Source organism: Palaemon carinicauda, chromosome 11, assembly GCF_036898095.1.
Source record: "Palaemon carinicauda isolate YSFRI2023 chromosome 11, ASM3689809v2, whole genome shotgun sequence".
NCBI classification, from domain to species: domain Eukaryota; kingdom Metazoa; phylum Arthropoda; class Malacostraca; order Decapoda; family Palaemonidae; genus Palaemon; species Palaemon carinicauda.
In genome coordinates, this window is record NC_090735.1 from 27593557 (window position 1) to 27618556 (window position 25000).

The 25000-nt window shown below is 30.9% G+C and overlaps 1 protein-coding gene across 1 annotated transcript in view; it reads left to right on the forward strand.

Moving 5' to 3' along the window:
* The window catches only part of LOC137649652 (uncharacterized), a 102400-nt gene that overhangs the window by 57817 nt on the left and 19583 nt on the right, over positions 1-25000 (forward strand). The window contains exons 2-6 of the mRNA XM_068382631.1: positions 5540-6008; positions 13758-13815; positions 15706-15785; positions 18714-18779; positions 23814-24038. Coding sequence (XP_068238732.1) covers positions 5933-6008; positions 13758-13815; positions 15706-15785; positions 18714-18779; positions 23814-24038 — 505 coding nt within the window. The 5' untranslated portion in view covers positions 5540-5932. The remainder of the gene's footprint in view (positions 1-5539; positions 6009-13757; positions 13816-15705; positions 15786-18713; positions 18780-23813; positions 24039-25000) is intronic.

The following is a 25000-nucleotide window of genomic DNA, read 5'->3' on the forward strand; positions in this document are numbered from 1 at the left end:
CTACATTTTGAAGTAATCAATCTCGAAAGCATTTCTCAAACACTAAAGGTTAGGCGCAAAAATAAAACATGATATTAGAAAATTTTATTACTCTTATTATACTTCATATCATTAAATGTTTATTGAACAGAAAATAAATTTTTTCTAGTAACGTTGGACCATTATTGCAAATATTATGCAATTTTTTTTTTTTCGTGAGATAAAAGTTGTAAGCCTTACTTACGTTTGCTCAGATATTTTATTTATTTTGAAATTATTTATCATACAGAAAATACTGTAAGTAACAACAGTACTACTGATATTACTAGAATAATTGTCCTTAGTCGCTTGCATTTCATTTTGTAGTAATTCTATTAAACATAAGAATAATTCATTTATACTATTGATAATGATTATTTTTCGAGAATTTGATATGACATAAAAACTGCATGAACAAGGAATAGAAATTTTCTGAGGAACAACCGTTGATCCTCTCCACTTTCATTACCTCTTGAATTATAGATATATACAATCACGCATACGCATATACGCATATATAGATATACATATATATATGTATGTATATACATATATATATATATATATATATATATATATATATATATATATATATATATATATATATATATATATATATATTAAGCGAAATAGATAGATAAAAATAAGCAGAGAGCAGAAGCTTTCAACCTAAGCAATCTGCATAAACGAGTAAGTTTATGCATACGAGCACACAAGCAGGTTATTTGAAACACATATGGAGTAGTATATCCATCATAAAAGAATGAATGAAAGACACCAAAAAAATAAAAAATAAAATAAAAATAAAGTAAAAACATCGTTGAGAATGATTTAGTCATTCTTACTCTCCTAGTTATAATTTCTAATGATGCAAAAGGAAAGGAACAATATTCCATATCAATCTTATTTCAACAAATTAAATCAAATTTTAAAAACACTATGAAAACGAAAATAAATTTCGAATCTTCTGGCTCATTTTAAATCACTTCATTCAAGAAGTTTTGCATATACTTTATTGAAAAACTTTCGAAATTCTAACTTTAAGAAACGAAAGTGAGATATCTGGAAAAGTTTAGCAAATGGACGTCAGATTTCTAAAATGCAAATATTTTTTCAATAACCGAAGGAAAGTTTTATTTCTGATCAGAAACTGATGGGGAAATTGGATATATACTCAAAAGTTTAAGTGAAATGAGGAGTGCAAAAATAGAAAAAAAAATATAAGAAAATAACTATTTGGTTTAAAGAAAAAAATATTTCAAAATATAAGAAAATTTAAGATACGCACTTTATATTGTAGTAAGTTTACAAAATAGAGTTATTACTATCATATCTACCGGAATGTTAAACTTATTAACAAAATAAAAATATTTTCTTTGAATAAAACCAAAACCTCACAATATTTCACTAAATTTTATGAATATTTTAATAGCTCTACAGGTTTTCTAATATAAAAAACCTTTCTGTCTGAAAAGATTCTTAATAGTCTTTAAAAATCAGATTTTTTATCTCACATGTATAAGAATTTGTTAGCAAGATATATTAAGCACTCCTAAAAATTTATGTAATATTAATGGAAATATAAATAAGAATTCCTCTATTCTAATATTTTCAATACTGACGTATATGATTTAAAGATCCGTAAGTAAAAAAAAAAATAAAGTTTAATAAATTGATTAAACACCTAACTCTCTAACATAGCAAGTAAGTAGATCAATACGTACATTATCTAAATCTAAAAGATATAAAAAGAAACTAGCGTAAATGAAAATCTAAATACAGAACGTATATAAGAATATCAAACATTGAATGAAATTACTAATTAACTAACTTGATTACGGAATAAATAGTAACTAAAATATACAATTCTACATGGAATGAAATCAATAATGAGCTATATTGGTGAAAAAGAGAGACAAGTCATTATACCGAGAAATACGTAAATGAAAATCCAAGTACAGTAAGTATATAATAAAATCAAACATTAAATGAAATTAATAATTAAGTAATTTGTTTAAGGAATAGTAACTGAAGTATAGGGAAATTTCACATGGAATGAAATCAATAATGACCTACACCGTTAAAAGAATTAGATGAATATGTCAATAGAAAAAAAAAATAAATAAAAAAAAAAAATAAATAAATAAATAAATCCCATACCTTCCTTTTAGGGAAAAGGAAGGACTGACCCACTTACGTGTGTGGTAGAGTAAACGATGCTAATCACGAGACACGACTTGTGGGATAAAAATTCCCTTCACTTCCTCGAGTGAACGGAACCGTAAGATGGAGTTATGAGAAGGGAACGGTAAATTGGAAGAAGAGAAAAGGGAATAGAGAGAGAGAGAGGGTTTCCTTCGGGTGTAATATATTAATGCACCTCCTTGGAAGAATCTTCAAAGTCAGTCGGTGAATAAGAAGGTCTGGAGGGGATACAGGAGAGAAGCCTCGTCGCCAAGAGAAGAAAAATATTATGATGTTCTCAAAGGGGATTTAGGGGTTTCTTTGGACTTGAAAGGGAAGCGTGATATACAGTACACACACACACACACACACACACACACATATATATATATATATATATATATATATATATATATATATATATATATATATATGCCACGAGAGACCATAAAAGAAATTGGAACCTGACGCTACCTAGCTGTCCGAGGATTTACCTGGCGAGACATCTGTCTCTTACCAGCGAGTTTTACTCAATTTCCCGGCCCACCACGTGACACAATTGATAGTAATTCATTCAAATTACCCCTAATGAGTCAATATGGATAAATATTAACACAACATCGTGTTCAAATAGAAATAAATTTCTACCTCATACTTGGGATCGAACGCTAGCCCCTTTATATATATATAATGTGTGTGTGCACAATATAGAAATCCAATTTAAATGACATTTGTGGACTATGAAAAAGCCTTCGATAGTGTACATCGGCCAATTTTGTGGAGAGTCCTGCGTGTTTATGGAGTTCCTCTTAAACATGTAAATTTGATTAAGTCTGTTTATGAGCATGACAAGTACAAAGTTAATGTTAGTGGAATCTTATCAAATGAATTTCCGGTGGAATGTGGAATACTCCAAGGGAATGTGTTGTCACCTATGTTGTTTATCCTCCTCATGGATTTTGTAATGCATAGAACAGCTGGGGATGGCGGAGAAGGATTGGACTGGATTGGTAACAGGAAACTAGCTGGCCTAAAGTATGCTGATGACTCTGTCTTTATTATCAGAACACCACAGGACTTGTAAAGCTTACTTACCAGATTGTATGATATATCACATGAGGTTGGGCTGAAGATAAATAAAAGAAAGACAGATGAGAATAGAATATACAATAGAAGATGAAATATCATTGGAAGGAGAAAGGTGTGGAATCATTTAAATATCTAGGAACTATGTTCTCTAATACAGAATCTTTAGAATTAGAGTTTAATGAAAGATTAGAAAAGAAAACCAGACAATAGCTAGGTTAAATAAAATTTGGAAATCAAATCACATGAAATTACATACATAAATCAGGCTATATATCAGTTTAGTGAGATCGATGTTACTGTATAGACATGAGTTGTGGTATGACAATGAACCAATATCAAACAGATTTTGTCGATTTAAGAACAAAGCCCTCAAAAGAATATTGGGAATAAAATTACAGAACAGGAGTAGAAAAGAAACTATATGGGATCAGAAGACATTATCTGGTGGCCATGATTTCCGATTTCTTTCGTCAGATGACGTTATATGAGAATTCTAGTACAAAATCATTTATTTAAACCACTATTTTGCCAACACTTCGTATTAGTCTATCCTTAGTGTATCAGGGTTGTGGTGGTCTGTGTGGTAACGTCCCTGACTGGTGTTCGCCAGGCTGGGGTTCAAGTCCCGCTAAAGCTCGTTAGTTCCTTTAATCACTGCAACTTCACCATCCTTGTGAGCTAGGGAAAGGGGTGGAGTTTGGGGAGCCTATAGGTCTACCTGCAGAGTCATCAGCAGCAATTGCCTGGCTTGGGCACTATGCATATTTACAGTATATATGGTCAGTCTCTAGGACATTGTTCCGCTTACTAGGCCAATGACACTATCCCTAGCTTCTGCCATTCATGAGCGGCTTTTAAAACTTGAAACAAGAGGAAAATTGAGACAGGCTAAAATTGTAGGCTTAAAAGGACCTACTTCAAGTTTTTGCCGCTTCCGGCATCAATATTATCAGGTTTTGCCTCGAGAGCATAGCGAAGCAATATCCCTTATTGAAAAACTTTAAACTATCTAACTTCAAGGCTCTAGGAAGAAGAAGCTACGTCTCGTACGAATTATTCATGAAGCTTCATCGATATACGCCATCTAAGAAACAGAATATCTTAGATAAGAATTTTCATCCAATATAGCGAGTGAACCTGGTACTATGCAAAATAGCTTCTTTGAAAACTTTATGCTCAGGCTTTTAGCGTTATACTTTGTACCTTCTGGATATATATATATATACATACATATATATATATGTATATATATATATATATATATATATATATATATATATATATATATACATGTATTTATATATATATATATATATATATATATATATATATATATATATATAAATACATGTATATATATATATATATATATATATATATATATATATATATATATATATATATATATATATATATATATATATACATGTATTTATATGCATATATTACATATATATATATATATATATATATATATATATATATATATATATATATATATATATATATATATATATATATATATATATAAGTTAAATTTCTGTTCTCTGATCTCAAATTGAGGGGCAATGAGAAATCATTCCTCATATTAAAACATTTTTTTGAGGTTACAATTTCAGAAAAATTATGATGAATTTATTATTGATATTATTATTCAAAACACTGAAGCCTACAATCTGAGCCCTTTTGACGAGTCTTGCACTCAATTTAATTTTTTCACTAACTACTCATCACTCTACAAAGTTCAGAATCTCTACTTAGGTTAAAAAATATTTAATTTAGAATTGGAAATGAAATAGAAGCTATAAAACAAATCACGCATCTTTCCGATTTTATAAGTGAGAAAGGGAAATCTTATGAAACACAAGGGATTTAATATCAGGTTGGTCATGAAAGCACCTCGATGCCAGATAGGATAACTCAAAATCAATCAATCATGAAATTAAACAGTAATAATTTCCTCTTATGCCCCTGGAATCTTATATGACAAAATTTAGGAGAAATCAAGTATTAACCTCTCAAAGCTTATATTACGTAACAATCTGTATTTTGTGTCTTGTACCATGATTATCAAATACAACTTTTTAAAATATTTAAAAGCACCATCAAAAGCGAATTATTTCCTCAAAATACAAAATACAAATTGTCTAGGTAGGAATATCAGAAAAAAACTAGGGGTAACTACTACTTTACATGTTAATGCAATTATTACAATTATATTACAATTTATGAATTTCTATCTTTCCAGATCAGTAATGGAGGGAGGTACGAAAAACAAGACCCAGAATAGTTCGTACCAGAACAACGTCGCATCTCTCAATGTAATTATTAGCAGATGCATTGTAGAGTAAAATCACCACTCCCTGATGGAAACCAAGAATGAAAGTCTTCGTATCTCGGAGGAAATGAGAACCTTACTGATAGCCACGGAAATGACCATGTCACACCTGACACTGTTTCCCATTTTTAAACAGTGAAGCTCTGCAAAGAGCAAACTCTTGCAACTAAAGCCGAGAGCTGACGTCTCGCTAAGCAAGAGACATCTTCCAAGGAAAGAAATTTCCTCACCTCCCTTTTACGGCAGTGCTGGAAAGGTTGAGTACCGCCCGAAAGTACTAGAAGTTTCACTTCTCTGATCACCATGGAGAGTCCAGCATGTCCAATGCTTTCCCTTCTGGTGTTCCTCTGCTGGATGATGCCAGCTTATACGAGGCCAGGTACGTGGAAGTCTGTTCGTTTTTTTTTCTATATATATATATATATATATATATATATATATATATATATATATATATATATATATATATATATATATATATATATATATATATATACTTTACTTTGATGGCTGCTTTTCCGGTCCCATACAGCAGGGGAACCCCATTCTCTACAGGACCTCCACTGTCGTTTTACCTTATTCGTTCAGAGTATTTAACGTTTCATGTCTCATATTCTTCATTTACTGTTAAATCGACACTGTCGAATGACTCATGAAATAAGAAAGTCTTCAGTTTCCTCTTGAAAGCCTTAATGTCTTCAATCATTCGAATGTTTCGTGAGAGCTTATTATATAGTCTAGGGGGCGCATATTTAAAGGCTCTAGAGCCTAAAGTAGACATACTAGGTTCCAACAGTTTGAAGCCATCTGTAACTATTCTCGTGTAGACACGATTTGTTGGCTGCGCAATATGTAGCAATTCTCATAAGTATTTTGGACGCCCGGTTCTGACATTAAAGTCGAGTGAAAGATTGAAAGGTAATAACTAAAAGGAATTTTAAGAGAATTTGAAGTGAAAGAGAAATGGGGAATAAATTAGAAAAAAAGAAACATTTGTAAAAGGCAAGCAGCTGTTCTATTAAGGGACAAGCTCTTTATGCAGTAAATGTAAATTCAGAATGATAAAAAATTATCTGGGAGTAAAATATCACTTCTGGTGATATTTTTGAAGTAGAAGGAGCAGAGCGCTACAAAGGAGACAAAGAAGTGAGTTATGGAAGGATTAATGGTTAGTGTAAAGCTTAACATTAATTCTAAAAGGTTCGGGATAAGACAGCCATTAGACGTTGACAAAAGATATGCTTAGAAGAGGCTGTTTAATAGTTAAAGAAGTATTATTCAGTTGTTTCTCTTAAATCGGGTATGAGAGTTGCTTTTACAGGGAAGAATGGATGTTAAGATTTAGATGAGAAGAGTATCAGACCTTTTCATAAGTATCCCCCAAAGAATAATATAGCACAATAAGAACAGTGCTTCATTTACGCTTTGACAATGGAGGAGTCCAATAGTCATTAAAAGAGGAAAAAAAATAAGATAATATTTCTTGATATTATATGTAGACATACATATAACACGTGACTCAGATGTGTTAATGATAGAGAAGGTCGACCAGACAATAGTTCCTTTTTTCTTTCTTTCTTTCTATCTCCTCCAATAATGCCATGTTTCAGCTCAGTCTCAGTGTTCTGACAGGATGATATTATTATTTATTTGCATACATTTTGTTATATAACATTCGGCTCTACCTTACTAAACACGTATTTGCATAAACGTTTTTTTTTTTTTTTTTGTGAGGTTCCTGGGTATCCCATTAAAAAGACGTATGCTGTAATGGGTGGCTTGTTTGCGTAAACAATTGAAGAGGGAGTGGTAGTAAGTGCTTATATTATTACGTAAATATTAGTGACTTGCCAGATACAAGTAAGGTTAATCAGGGGTGTTATTCATATATAACCCTTCAACATATTTCAAAGGGCGTGGCTAATATAGTTAGGAAAAACGTTATAAATGTAGAATCTAGTTAGCGATACTAGATTGAAAAAAAAAAAAATGTCAAATAAGATTTCATTGATTGATACGTTTATTCTCTTGCTTTGCCCATCTCATATTCATCCCGTTAGTGGCGAATGATCTGGGAAATAGGAAGCAATAATGAATCTAATGTACTGTAGATTAATTATTACTGGGATCTCTCTCTCTCTCTCTCTCTCTCTCTCTCTCTCTCTCTCTCTCTCTCTCTCTCTCTCTCTCTCTCTCTCTCTCTAAAAAAAATATTCACCACATTAATTAAAGCTCCTTTGGAAAATAAATTTCCTCTGATATCGTAAATGGAGAGATATTCGAAAGCAATATGAATGATTTATGGAGATATATGAAAAAATAGATAATTCAATATTGAAATATTTATTCCCTCTCCGGTAATGGACATTTAGGAAAAGGAAATCGCAGAGAGGATAGATTTAGGGCCGATGTGTCAGATAATGAAAATAAAATAATTTGGTTAGAATTCTTTAGTGATTTTATGCATTGGAAATGGACAAGATATGACATTTACATGGAATTCTTGTTAAATTTTTATAAAGATTTCAGGTTAAAAATATCATATATATATGTATATATATATATATATATATATATATATATATATATATATATATATATATATATATATATATATATATATATTTATATATATATAATCGCACACACACACACACACACACACACACACATATATATATATATATATATATATATATATATATATATATATATATATATATATATATATATCACAACAACAACAGATGCAGCCATTTCTAGTCTATTGCATAACAAAGGCCTCAGCACTCTACTTCTTTGTGTCTGAGATTTGGCCAATTTTCATCATCACGCTGGTCAACTGCGAATTGGTGATGGTGGGAGTCGTTTGTCTGATCACTCACAGCAAACCAGCCTAGTAAGGGTGGACCTAACTAGTACAGCTTTACTAACCATGGCGATACACAAACCCTTCCACCACATTAAGATATCCCCTCTCAGAAAAGAATTTATATATATATATATATATATATATATATATATATATATATATATATATATATATATATATATATGTGTGTGTGTGTGTGTGTGTGTGTGTGTGTGTGTGTACATAAACACACAACCATATATAGAGATAGATAGATAGACAGAGAGATTAATCCATATCTAGGAACATTGATAATGTATGTTTAGCGTTTGAATAACACTGATATAGATTATGATAGAATTATAGATTCTATAAACAAATTTTTACATTTTGTTTGAAGGTTTATCAAAGTCGGTTAAATAAATGTTGCTTTATGATAATAAAATAGAATAATTAATAGCGATTTCTTTACATTTTTGTTAGTGTTTGTTTGGACACTAAAACTCACAGGAGTAGAGTTAAAGTTTTTGTTTTTTTCACTTGTTTTTGTTCCTGTTTTCCTAATGTATAAGTTTCATTAAAATCTATCTTACGCACAGATATTATCGCTTTGTTCAGTTTTCTTTCTTTTCCAGAAGCTATGATAAATAAGTTGATTGTTATTAAAGTTACTTAGACGAGCACATTTTCTAGATAATTTGCTTTTGTTTAATTAACCCTCGTTATTCCAGCTGTTGTCAACTGTTACAGGTCATGCATATCAAATTACTTTGCAATAAAGACATCAAATGAATAATCGTCTGCATTAAGCAAGGCTTTATGGAATTAGATAGGCTTCCGGGAAATATATAATCTGGTTTATTTGTCGGTTCTGGGAAAAAGAGATATTCTTTACTTTCACCTGGGAACACTTTATTCAAAATGTTGAGTTTGAACATTAATTTGAGGTCATAGACCAGATATAGGATGTAGCTATAGTCTGAGAGAGAGAGAGAGAGAGAGAGAGAGAGAGAGAGAGAGAGAGAGAGAGAGAGAGATTTCTGATAGCTGTTACAGGGGATGGAATAATAACAAGAAATGTAATATCCTAAAAATGGGTAGAGCTAATTAGGAACATAAATAATCACATTAAAAATAATGTATAATTCTTGTCAGTACATTTTCAATTCTATCGTTAGAGAATTGTACCGTTCTAAAAACCACTATGATTGCAATATTCAGTTTCCTCTCCCTCTCCCTCTCAATGTTTTAATGTTGGACTATTTTTCCATTCTGAATAGAAATGATATCACTATCCATGGCGTTATGTAACGTTTGACATTTCCCTATATATATCAATTTAGTCCGTGTTACTATATGGACATGAGTCATGGTATGACAATGAAACAATATCCAACGAATTTTGTAGATTCGTGAACAAATCCCTCAGAAGGATATTGGGTGTTAAATGACAGAACAGGAATAGAAATGAGCCTAAAAGAGCGATTAATCAGGTGACACATATGGATGAGATCTTATTAAAGGGTAGATGGAGATAGTTTGGGCATGCTCTTCGCACTCCCCTAGAAAGAGGACTATGAAGCGTGAAGCCGGAGATGATGAATGGAGAAGTATTGAATTAAAAGCTCAAGACAGAGACGACTGGCGAAATTTAACCGAGGCCCTTTACGTCAATAGGTGTAGGATGAGATGATGATGATGATGAAGAACTATTCTTGGAAAATACTTTGGTATACGTTGATGCTTTTAACTGACTTACAATAGATTGGTATTAACAACAGGAAACGTAACTGAATGTCTCTTTTGCTTTGGTTTGCTATTAAAGACTTGTCAATGTCGGGTATATTACATAGTGTTTTGATACGACCGTCCTTTGTACATCTCTTTTAGGCGAGTTCTCTTTTGTTATTGATAACGTCACTAGTTCAATATCCTGCTATGAGTAATATGTTCTTCCTCTTTCAGTCAATTGTTATTCATGAACATGTTTTCACATAATACTTAGTATCTATTTCATTAAATGTTGATTTATTTAACATTGCCCGTGATAATTGTTATTTTTTAAATTCTTCAATCACACCAAGAATTAATAAATGCTTGTTTTATCACATATCCATATACATCGTTATTGTTCTATTTAAATCTTTGGATGATACAAGTTCATTTACATTCAGATTTAAATTATTATGATTCTATATCAGTTAATTAGATTAAATCACAAAACTTTTCTTTTTCAATCTTTTACACTACCAATAACAGTTTATATGACATTTTACAATAATCTATTATAAGAATGAAAAGAAAGGTTCCATATACATGTAATATATATATATATATATATATATATATATATATATATATATATATATATATATGTGTGTGTGTGTGTGTGTATGTGTATATATATGTACATATAATATATATATATATATATATATATATATATATATATATATATATATATATATATATACTGTATATATATATATGTGTGTGTATGTTTATGAACTTACACACATATATATATATATATATATATATATATATGTATATATATATATATATATATATATATATATATATATATATATATATATATATATATATATATATGTGTGTGTGTGTGTGTGTGTGTGTGTGTGAGTGTGTGTGTGCGTGTGTGTATGTGAATGTATAAATAAATCAATATATATATATATATGTATATCTTTCTCTCTTTATATATATATATATATATATATATATATATATATATATATATATATATATATATATGTATATATATATATATATATATACATATATATATATATGTATATATATATATATATGTATATATATATATATATATATATATATATATATATATATATATATATATATATATATATATATATATATCGTCTTTGACGGAAGCCTCAGCTACATTCCAAACTTTGTGTTTACTCGTGGCCGAGACTCTGCAAACATTGGCTCTGGTAACTTTGTCTGGGATATCTCATCACCATTAACTTCAGTTTGCGATGGAGGAATGTCACTTTAAGTCATCTCCGGGACTAAGACGGGTCTGGTAGCATCTTCCTCTCATAACAACACTCTGGCTATATACTTATTTGATATGGGTGAATTAAAAGCTCTATATAGAGATGACTAACGAAATCTAACCGAGGCCCTTTGCGTCAATAGGCGTAAGAGGTGATGATTAAGAATATGTTAATTAATGCACTGCATTGAATTAATCTATTCTTATACATCAAAAACGAGTTATTATCTTTATGTAACTTACATATATTAAAAGTAGGTCGAATTATTTTAATTGTTAAATAATTTCTCGTTAATGTTTATCGATGACGTTTCTTACTTAAATCCTCTATTCTGATTTGCATATCAAATGTATTTTGATATACGAGAATGAGATCTTCAACTTCAATTTCTATATAAAAAGATGCTGGTTTTTAGTCAAATGTATATTTCATTCAAGATAATGTTCTTTTACCCATCGAGGTTTGATTTAACATAAATCATGAATGACTTCTGAAGTGAGAAATATTTATCAGTGGTGTTAACAAATGAAATTTATTATTATTATTATTATTATTATTATTATTATTATTATTATTATTATTATTATTATTATTATTATTGGTAAGCTACAATCTTCGTTAGAAAAGCCGGATGCTATAAGCACAAGGGCTCCAACAACTAAAAATAGCCCAGTGAGGAAAGCAAATAAGGAAATAAACTAAAAGCGAAGTAATAACACTTACCATAAAATATTCTAAAAACAGTAAAAACATTAAAATAATCATTTCACGTATACACTATAAAAACTCCAAAATATAAATAAGAGGAAGAGAAATAAGATACTGTAGTTCAAAGTTGCAGCAAATATTTTCATGTTGAACAGGCTGACATAAGTCTTTTCATAGTTATATATGAAATATCTGTTTTAATGTTATTAATGTTTTTTTAAATATTTAACTTTAATTTTTCATGACTTCTTATATCGTTTATTTATTTCCTTGTTTTCTTTCCTCGCTGGGCTATTTGGAGCCCTTGGGCTTAAAGCATCTTGCTTTTCCAACTAGGGTTGTAGCTTGGCTAATAATAATAATAATAATAATAATAATAATAATAATAATAATAATAATAATAATAATAATAATAGTGTGCCCTAGTTTACCCTCATGCAAGAGAACTATATCAAATATAGGTAAAGAGGAAAAATAATGCTTTCTCATTTCATAAGTTTCATACATCTGATGTAGAAGAAATATTTTGATTGAAGCTCACTTTGGATTGTTTCAAATTTTGATTCTATCCAATTCTAATCTCGTAACATTAGAAGACCGGCTCTCGATAACTTCCTAATTCAACGTTATACAGCATATATTATATAAACCAATTCACTTAATATTAGATGCCCTAATAAACCTCTAACCTGAACTGAAGATTCTATTCTATTTTGTTTCTATCAATGGAGTATCATACATCGGTGTGTAAGAATAGTTTTAGTTTTCATTATATCTAAGGATATTGTTATAATATTCAATTACTATATCACGAAAAAATTAAACTCAATGAAATCACTTTATATACTAATTATACTGAGCTTTAAGTAAAGGTTGATTGATTGTTTCGGACAAAATTAAGATTTTCCGCAGCTTACGGTATTAGAATTTTTCTTGAAGCGGCAAGAAAAATTTCATACGTTCTCAGAAATTGAAATGTTTTCTCTTTAAGATATGTCTTTGCTTATTTTTCAACTCTCTGGAATATAGATTTTTACTTATGTTGTTGAAAGGTCATATCAATATTCTTGCATAATTGTAAACACACAGCAGCAAACAGAAACACGCAAACATATATACATATGCATATATACATATATATATATATATATATATATATATATATATATATATATATATATATATATATGTATATATATATATATATATATATATATATATATATATATATATATATATATATATATATATATATATATATATATATATATATATATATATATATACTCACTTTTCGCATTTAAATGGGTGGGGTCACAAGTTCAATTTCCAGTATTAAATTAAGCAAGTACTTATCATTTAAGTTTATCCCTTGACGCATTATCCCACTATTTATAAAATAAGCTAACAAATTAAACTACAAATAATAAAAAAAAAAGGCTTTAGATTTTCATTTGATAAACAGACCTGAGAAAGACGTATACGTCACAATAATCCAAACATTTTGTGTTTTTTCCCGTTGCAGAGCTGAACCTGAAGGCGAGCTTCCCCACGAACCAGCACGGAGGGCATAAAAACGTGAGGTGAGTGTGTGTGTGTGTGTCTCGCTCATAACCCTGTTTACTGGCACGACTGGGAGGGGGGTAGGGAGGGGTATTGAGGGGTTGATTAGTGTGTTAGGGAAGGAGTCTGGGTGGGGAATACGAGTTGATTTTTGTTTTCCTTTTTTCCGGGGAAACCGACTGCGTCAGATGATTATTGACAAACTCATCCAGGCAGTTTTCAAGTCCCTTCGAAGGAGGGGAAAATGAAGAAGAAAACGAAGATTTGAGAGAGAGAGAGAGAGAGAGAGAGAGAGAGAGAGAGAGAGAGAGAGAGAGAGAGAGAGACTTGTCATCAAATTGAATGATTTTTAGTTTTCACATATTCCTTTGGTTACGAAAAATTTACCTTCATTTTTTTATATCTTTTATATTGTAAAGACCTATCATTTCTTAATTGTAATTTTAATCGTTGGAGAACATAGGCTCTCAAATCTCCCCTATATAATAAGGGGCAAGTGCCTGGCACATATATAAATATATATATATATATATATATATATATATATATATATATATATATATATATATATATACATATATATATATATATATATATATATATATATATATATATATATTTATTTATTTATTTCCGGTCACGCTCTGTAATCCCCGTCCCTCGGGAGGAGAAAGTAGCCATGCCCTGGTGAGAGGCGAGTGCGTGTGGGTGCATACCTATCTACTGTATATATTTAGACATAATTTTTGACGCGTCGCGTACACCACTATTTTATATATATACTGATCCTTTAAATATTGAACTAACTAGAAAAAAAAAGGTTCAAGAGGAATGAGAAGTTGGTAAGTATACAAGCCTTTATAGGCCGTCGATTTGGGCTTTTTCCGAAATACAACAAAGTTAACCCGAACCTCAATTCTGGTCCTTAAGGTCAGAGCGTTGTCAGCCTGCACCTAATTGAAATGCGACCCTCGCTGATGCTGAAGCAATATGAAGCAGGTCCTCACGGCAGATGCTTGCTCACTAATTGATTTTCTCTTTTGAGTTCTAAAAGTTTCGAGGAATAATAATTGTATTTATCTTTGTTAAATCATTATTCACGATAATTTCAAGTTATTATTTTTGTGATATAAGACAATAACTGAAATAGTGATGACATTATTGCAATAAAATATTTTTGAAGAAATTTTTTTTCTTTTTCTGCTTCTGAATAAAAGAGAAATATGGGAATAGCAAATTTGATTTTAATTCAATACTACAAACTTAAGTTAATTAAAAAGATAACTCCTTTAACTTTAATAAAATTCAATGTCAAAAACATTTATTTTGAAAGCTATGAATAATCAGTCCATATTTCCTTTTGAATTTGTAGGTACGGAGTACAGACCTCCTCCTTTTAATAAAAATTTGTAAAATACTAATAGAAATTAATAACAAGCCTTCTATAAAGTAAGATAAAGGATTTTATTTCCAAGTAGTTATCACACACACATACACACACACAAACACACACACACACATATATATATATATATATATATATATATATATATATATATATATATATGTGTGTGTGTGTGTGTGTGTGTGTGTTTGTATGTGTATATATATATACATATATATATACGTATATATGCATATATATATATATATATATATATATATATATATATATATATATTATATACAGTATATATATATATGTATATATATATATATATATATATATATATATATATATACATACATACATACATACATATATATATATATATATATATATATATATATATATATATATATATATATATATATATATATATATTAACTGCTGCCTATGTTGTTGTTTTTTGCGTTTGAAAACTAAATGATTACTTGCTTAACATCGGTTATTTTTATTTTTTCCACAGCTGCATAAATGGCTACACGACTGAGGAAAACACGTGTAACTGCAGACCATGCTGGGAAGGACCAAGATGCCAACACTACAGTGAGTTTGATTTTTTTAATATAAAGTCTTAGAATTTGATTAACAAAGAATTAATGAAGTTTAAGTTTTCCACCCAACGGAATTCCAATTTTTCAGGCCTTTAGTTTTTTTATTTTCCAAAAACAAACATAAGTTAAATTCATATAAAACTTTGAAAAATAAAAGTGTGCTGGGAAGGACCAAGATGCCAACACTATAGCGAGTTTGAAATTTTTTCAATAAAAAGTATTAATATTCAATTTGCGAAAAATTAATGAAGTTTAATTTTCCGCCATACTGAATACCATTTTTTCAGGCCATTAGTTTTCCCTTATTTATAAAAACAAAAACAAATATAGGTGAAATTTGTATGCAACTTTGAAAAACCAATATGAAGGAATATATGATACATTCGCAAAAAAAAAAAAAAAAAAAAAACTAATAACTAAAATATGAATTCGGCAGTGACCTATGTATCTTTTTATCTATAGGTTTGAAAATCTTGAATAATAATAATAATAATAATAATAATAATAATTTTGCATATAGCATATATTATTACTTACAATATAAAGTTTTAGTCTCTCCCAAATCCATACTAACATGAAAAAATATATTCTATATATTTGTGTTTTATATACGCCATTTTAATGAATACTTGGCACACAGATGAATTTATAAACTCTAATGTTACGAATATTTTAACTCAAAACTCTAAATCTAATCTGCCTAATCCAGTCCAGCGTAGCATTACTTCATCATATCTCTGCAACGGAAGTCATGAAATACAGACTTACATGAAAATGATTTATTAATGAACTAGTTTTCCATGGTCACTGTACGCTCAGGTACAATTGGACGCAGGAATTCCTGTCACACTTCACAATGAGGAAGTACAGTCTGCCACATCCTTACTGCTTGGCGAATTCCTTCATTCAGCCCCACCCACCACCTCTGCCATCCCTGGCTACATCATTTGTTTGGTTATTCATCGTACAGTAAAAGTGTGATACGGTGTACTTTTCTAGAGGGAGGTGCGCCAGGAATTTCTGTATCCAACTGTACAAGCCTCTATTTTTTATGGAATGCTGAATATTTTTATCTTTTATTTATTTCCGTTCTAGTTTATACATTCATATCAAACATTCTCCTCTTCCTCCATACTCTTGACAACACCAAAACAACCGAAAAGTTCTTCGTCACTCAAAGGTTTAACTACTACACTGTAACTGTTCAGTTTCTACTTTCTCCTTGGTAAGGGTAGAAGAGACTCTTTAGCCATGGTAAGCAGCTCTTCTAGGAGAATGACACTCCAAAATCAAACCATGCTGTCTAGTCTTGGGTAGTGCCATAGCCCGTGTAACATGGTCTTCACCTGTCTTTGGTTGAAACTTTGCTTGAGGGTACACACAGGCTCACTAATCTATCTGTTTCCTTATTTCCTTTCCTCAATGCGCTATTTTCCCTTTTGGAGCCCTTGGGCTTCTAGCATCCTGCATTTCCAGCTAGAGTTGTAAGGGTTGTAGCGTACATAGTAATAATAATAACAAAAATGTCATAATAGGAGTTTTATTCCGTTTAACTCAAATATTCTAAGAGCTAAAATATAAATGTTCTTTCTGGTGTTCCTTGCATTTTATGGAAGCTTTAGGAGTTATGCATGTTTTTTAATGGATTGATTTATTAATATCCATGATGATCACAAACAAAGTCATCGAATTAAATATTTACTTTGAAGCTAGCTCCCCAGTCAAGATAAGGTATCAAATTAAATATAGATTTCCCTAATCTTAATTTCAGAAAATATAAATATTTCTCTATTTTTCCTTTATTCTATGATATGCAATTTCCTTTCCTTTATTTTCCTCTGTGCTATAATTTCCAAAGTCAAATACTTTTATCCAACTATTCATGTTGATATTTATTTCATATTATTAGCTAATTAACATATTTCCATCGTCTAGTTTAATATACTGTACATACAGACGACTTTAACCAAAGAGGCCCTGACTGCAATCTATTGAATTTATAGACCAGTTCTGTATTCATGCAATAGAAACAAGTATTCACATATAAATACAGTAACATCTCTTGAAATAAATGTATCATAAGATATTTCTTTCCTATGTCTGAAAGAATTATAATATCATAGTTTAATTCCACTGCATACTCCGTTCTCACCATCTCTGTCTTTCTTCTATTTATCTTGAACCCAACCTTGTGTGATATTTCATGCATTCTGGTAAGCAAGCATTGCAAATCCTGTGGTTTTTGCTAATAAGGACAGCATCATCAACACACTCTACGTCTTCTAATTTCCTATTAACAATCCAGTCCAATCCTTCTCTACCAACTAAGACTGTGCTACGCATTACAAAATCCATGAGGAGGATAAACAACATAGGTGACAACACATTCCCTTGGAGTACTCCGCTGTTCACTGGAAATTCGTTTGATAGGACTCCAATAACATTAACTTTGCACTTGCTATGCTCATGAACAGACATGATTAAATTCTAACCGAGGCCATTTGGGTCAATAGGCGTAGGAGGAGATGATGATGATGATGATGAGGTTAATTCCGTATCTCTCCTGCTCCAAAAAATATATGGGTGTAATTGAATAAATTATTTTCCCCAGTAATTACATGCATAATTTACATTAATACTTTTTTCTTACTTAAAGAAATTGAATACGTATGGATTTTTCATGGAGTTTTTAGCCTTTAAATTTTATAAACAAATAAATAATCTCAGCATATCGTTTCTGCTTATGAAATTTTACAAGTATAGTTGAAATAACTATATAATTCTCACCCTAAATTTCATCAAGGTTTATAATTACAGTATTTCTTATGCCATAAAGATGATAAAGATCAAATAGGATTCAGCATTCCCTGTCATAAAAAATAATCAGAGGTAATTAAACCCTTTTCCTTTATCTTTACAGAGGATTATTACGCCCCACGATTTCTTGTTCACTCCGCAACAGCTGTTATTCCACCGAATGCCACAGGTAAGAACTAATATAATTTCAAGTTTCTATTTTCCTTTGTGAAACTATAAGAGAGATAACTCGAGTGCCATATGTGGATGAGATCATGATGAGGGGTAGATGGAGATGGTTTTGGCATGCTCTTCCCACTCCATAAGAGATATTAGTTCACCAAACGTTCTGCTGGGCTCCACAAGGCACTAGAAGAGTGGGAAAACCCAGGCCTACATGGCTGAGGACGATGAAACGTGAAGTAAGAGATGATGAATGAAGAAGTATTGAATTAAAAGCTCAAAATAGGGACGACTGGCGAAATCTAACCGATGCCTTTGGTGTCAATAGGTTAGGAGATGATGATGATGATGATTTTCCTTTGTATCTGATTTTTCTTTGCAGAAACATTGATCTTTATTTTTCAGTCTCTATTGAATATTTGTATTGCTAGAATAACATAGATTTTACATTTCATAAGGGCTGTCAGTAGCGGAGTATTGATGTGTGGTATAAAAATGGTTTTATCAATGAACGTTCTGTCTTTGTGTATATTTTTTTTTCATATATGACAGTGTGCTTCTATACTAGCTCATAAAGTACTGCCACTTAAAACACACACACACACAATATATATATATATATATATATATATATATATATATATATATATATATATATATATATGTGTGTGTGTGTGTGTGTGTGTGTGTATATATATATAGGTACAAATATATAAGCATATTTATATATATATATATATATATATATATATATATATATATATATATATATATATATATATATATATATATATATATATTATACAATATGAATTTAATAAACACAAACCACTTGCAACCGTAGCACAACGTTATGACCAGAGATAGGACGACCCAGCATAATTATGCTTACATTGAGATACAGCATAACTCACTCCTCTATAAAGTAAAGTCAAATCTCCTTCACCACTGGTTCCCAGCACAGGAAACCTTGGCTAAATTCGTCACCTGTTTTCGTGAGTCCCGCTGGTTTCAACTGCCGCCCTCCCATCGATTTCTGTCTGGGGCCTCACGCGATGGTATTATTTCTCTCGGCTATTCGATGTGGATCTTTATGAGTATTCTTTTTTTATGTTGCTAGAAGTGTTTTATGCTTAGTATGACAGTCGAGAATGTTGATGGTATGTCGATATATCATGTACAGTCCATATATACTATATGATATATATATATATATATATATATATATATATATATATATATATATATATATATATATATATATATATATATATATGTGTGTGTGTGTGTGTGCGTGTGTGTGTATATATGTGTGTGTATTTATGTTTTTGACTGAACGCACACGCTTTTATATGGATTGAATTACATAAGAAACCTATTGTCTTAGTGAAAGTTAATTTACTCCCATATTAAATAAAAGTCTCTCAAATGAAAAAAAAAGCTATAAAACATAAATATTATTCAGCAAATAAATTCAGAAAGAAGAAGAAGAAGAAGAAGAAGAAGAAGAAGAAGAAGAAGAAGAAGAAGAAGAAGAAGATGTAAACTCTGATTATGTATGAGAAAATTTGAACAAAGAAACGAACAATTTCCAACTATCACCTGGAATCTCAATGTTTCAAGTTCTTTTTTTTTAACTAAAAAGATAAATTTTGTGTGGGAGAGAAATCAATGCACCTAAAAAATCAAACTCCTAAACATAGACGGCCAGAGAGAGAGAGAGAGAGAGAGAGAGAGAGAGAGAGAGAGAGAGAGAGAGAGAGAGAGACTTCTCACTAGCAAATGGAAGTAACTAAGAGAAAGCAAGAAGCCTGCTCATATTAACGAGAGTTGTGGAGAAGGGCATAGAATATGATTGAGAGAGAGAGAGAGAGAGAGAGAGAGAGAGAGAGAGAGAGAGTCTTGGATTCATGTCATGACCATGAAGAACTACACTTCTATCATTAAATCAATAAACAATGATTGTTTGCTTAAAGGAAAATTTCTGTACTGCTAATTTATACTGCATTCTGTTCACAATAAAAATCTGTCGTTGAAGATTAACATTTAAATTCGGTCAGTTTTCATGGTCACTCAGAATTTTATACTTGTAAAAACTAGGAAATGTGTAGGCTGCAGTATATATATATATATATATATATATATATATATATATATATATATATATATATATATATATATATATATATACATATATATATATATATATATATATATATATATATATATATATATATATATATATATATATATATAATGTGTGTTTGTACATGTATTAGGCTTTATATTGACATGAGCTCACGTAAACACACCTTACTTTAGGTTAACGGCAGTATTTAAACTCGAGTTCTCATTTACTCGAAACGCCGTAAAGAGAGCAAGAAATGAACTAACCTGAGCTTGGCTGCTTGATTAGAGGCCAGATTAAACTCCGAACGTTCGGGGGCCCAGTTGCAGCAGATACGCATGAGGTACGGCACGCAATTAACATTGGAACGTCCGACCGGTTTGAATGCGGGTCTCTTTAACTCTTCTGAAAGAAAGAAATGGGGGTTAATATAGCTTCACTTGGCTATAAAAACAGAAAAAAAGAAAGGAGAAGACTTCTTGTCTAATCAACAGAGTCTGACAAAGTTGCAATATCCTTCTTTTCGGCCGGCAATAAAATTGCACTTAGACCATCTCTTTACCAGGCGGTATCCTGCCCAAGGGTGATATTACTTCAGCAAGCATCCAACTCGTCCGATCCATTTCAATACGGCTTCGTTATGGGCTGGTGGTTCTTAAAAGAGACGTGGCCCTTGCTGCTTTGGTTAATGTTTCATAGCTTATGGGGTAGTTCATTTACTGAAGTATTCATTTACTTGTTTATCTTATTGAATTATATATCTACCGTAGAAATCGGCTGCCATCTGAATAAATCTCCATGTATTATTTTATTTATTCAATAGTACATTTATTAATTTCCATTTATTTATTTAAGTGGCAGCATTTCTTTTATCTACAATTTTTCTATGCTTAATAACATTTTGAGGTAGTTTTCATTAAATAATATAGGTGAATTAAGTAACCATTGTTTCCATCCCCCCATTAAAAGGTAATAGCGAAATTTGGTTAATAATATTGAAATAAATTTTTTAGATATTCAATTTATAAAAATCACTCGATTATCATAAATATTGTACTTTTTTTATGACCATTCATATCAAATACATTACAGACACAGGTAATTGATGTTATACCAAGGAATAAGGAGAATCTAATTTTTTTCTATTCGACCATTTTTATAACCAAATATACCTAACGGTGAAAAATTAAGAGAAATACCAAATGAAAATTTAAAAAATCATCAAGAAAATAAGACAGGGATATATTAATCCTATTATTATCCTTATAGCTACCTCTCTCTCTCTCTCTCTCTCTCTCTCTCTCTCTCTCTCTCTCTCTCTCTCTCTCTCTCTCTCTCTTTCTCTTGGGTACACTTTTCCTTCCTTAAAATTTAGAAGTTTTTAATAGTGAGATTTCTCTACCTTTATCCATTTATAACCTATCTCTGTCCTTTCTCCATTCTACTCCTTGTACCACAATCCTGATAGTTTCTATATTCTAATCAGACTCTCCAAAGAACCCTTTCCAATCTTTTTCAAACTGGCTGACGGTGTTTGTTTCAAAGTATAAACAACAACAGCCACGCCCTAAATACAAATAGCCACATCAGGCAGCGCGTTCGCAAGAGAGTTAAGGAAGGAAAGTAGACGTGTTTACTTTCACATAAAACATGAAACAGAGATAACTTTTATACTTATCGATTATTATAATCTAAAAGGATAGATAAAAATGTTATACATTTTCTGAATTCCCGTAAACCATAGTAACTTGATGAGAGTTTTAAAAATGTTTGATAATTTATGATTGGCTAATAATTCCGTTAGGTAGAATTCAGTGCTATGTAATTTGCAAAAATGGAGTGTATATATATATATATATATATATATATATATATATATGTGTGTGTGTGTGTGTGTGTGTGTGTGTGTGTGTGTGTATATATATATATATATATATATATATATATATATATATATATATATTTATATATATATATATATACATGTATATATATGTGTGTGTGTGTGTGTTTGTGTGTATAAATATATACACGGTACACACACACACATACACATATATATATATATATATATATATATATATATATATATATATATATGAATCGATATGAATATATATAAATATATATATGATGAACCATAATGTTAAAATGGCACTAAAATTTTATAAGGTACAACGAGAAGTCATGTCGTCTGCAAATTACAACATGCTTCACGACGTTAAAACTACATAATTATCAAAAGAAAATACTTTCTCAAAATAGTTGCAAAAGTAATAATCAAAATTGGATTAATTTCATAGACAATACTATACCATCCGGGAACTACTAAAAGCAAATTATGTTTATAAGAGCCCATGTAACTGAATAGCTCTCATCTTCATATTAGCTACAGTATTACATCAAATAACAGGTACATAGAATCTCTTGGAAAGCCGAGTCATAAGATTATTATTCAGATACTGAAACTAATAGTATACCGTCATGATACTCTTCTGGTGCTTTGTCTACTGGAGATCTAGATAAAGCATCTGCATTACGTATCTTTGATGGAGGACGATATTCTATATCATAATATGCTGCTAAAGTAATTCCCAACGTTGTAGTCTTGCAGCTATTTTATTTCATGTCAAAAATATCAGTTACATTTTCTAAAAGGAAAGAAAAGGGGAGGAGTTGAGAGAAAAATATGAAAGGGAAGTGAGACAGTCCAATATGAATGCCCAATAGATTTATTATGGAGAACTGAGGAAGAAATTGAATAGAATAAGACAATTGATTTACAGAAGATATGGAACGATATATTAAGATTTTTGGAAGAACGAAATGAGTATCTTAGGAGGTAGAATTAGACGAAGGAGAAAAAAAAAATCCAAAAAATAACTTTCTGACCGATCAATACATCTTCTGCAGGAGTCGTGTACCGGGCTTGGAGCACCGATGAGGACCTAGGTCTCACCTGCCCTTTGGGACCAGGTGAGTCGGCGAGATGTCCGTGCGCCGCTGTCACCTACCAGCTGTTCGCGCCGCCCGGCGATCGCCACTTCCTGCTGGATTCCGTCACGGGCCTCCTCACTCGAAATCTGAATACCACCTTGTATCCCGGAGCCACCTACACGTACAAACTCATGGTCCAGGGTGAGTAATTTTCTATTTTGTGAGGGGGGACGGGGATGGGGGGGGGGGGGAGTTCGTTGGGTCGTTAAGGTTATGTGTTGCTAGATTCCCTTTGTAGTATTTAATAATTACTCTTAGTGATTTCGTTGGGATGTCAAGGGTATATGATGCTACATGTCCTTTGTTTTATTTAATAATTATTCGTCTTGATGTTGTTGGGTTGTTGAGATTATGTGATGGTAGATGCCCTCTGAGGTATTTAATAATTATTCAGTGACTTGTCATTGCGTTGTCAAGGTTATGTGATGCTAGATGTCCTTTGTTGTATTTAATAATTATTCGTCTGGATGCTATTGGGTTGTTGAGATTATGTGATGGTAGATGCCCTCTGAAGTATTTAATAATTATTCATTGCGTTGTCGTTGGGTTGTTAAGGTTATGTGATGCTAGGTACCCTCTGTAGTATATAATAATTATTCCTAATGATTTCGTTTGTTTGTTAAGGTTATATAATGCTAGACGCCCTCTGAGGCATTTAATGATTATTCGTGGTGACTTCATTGTGTTGGTAAGGTTAAGTAGCATTGCTGATGCCCTCTATCGTAATTAGTAATTATTCGTGTGATTTCGTTGGGTTGTCACGGCTATGTGATGCTACATACCCTCAGTAGTACAGTATTCAATAATGTTGGTATATTTACGTAGCTTACATGACATTTATTTCTTTTTTATCGTGATTTGGATAGTTTTAATAATCATATGGTTATTTTGGCATGGCTGACATGAAATTTATTTCTTTGTTCATCTACAGATCTGGATAGTTTCAATAACGATATTGAAGGCAATATATTTGAAGCTCTAAGCAGCTTGTCTAATGACTGGATATTGGGCAGCAAAGGGGGAGAGAGAGAGAGAGAGAGAGAGAGAGAGAGAGAGAGAGAGAGACCCCGTCCCTTCAAAGAAAATTGAATATGATTTTATAA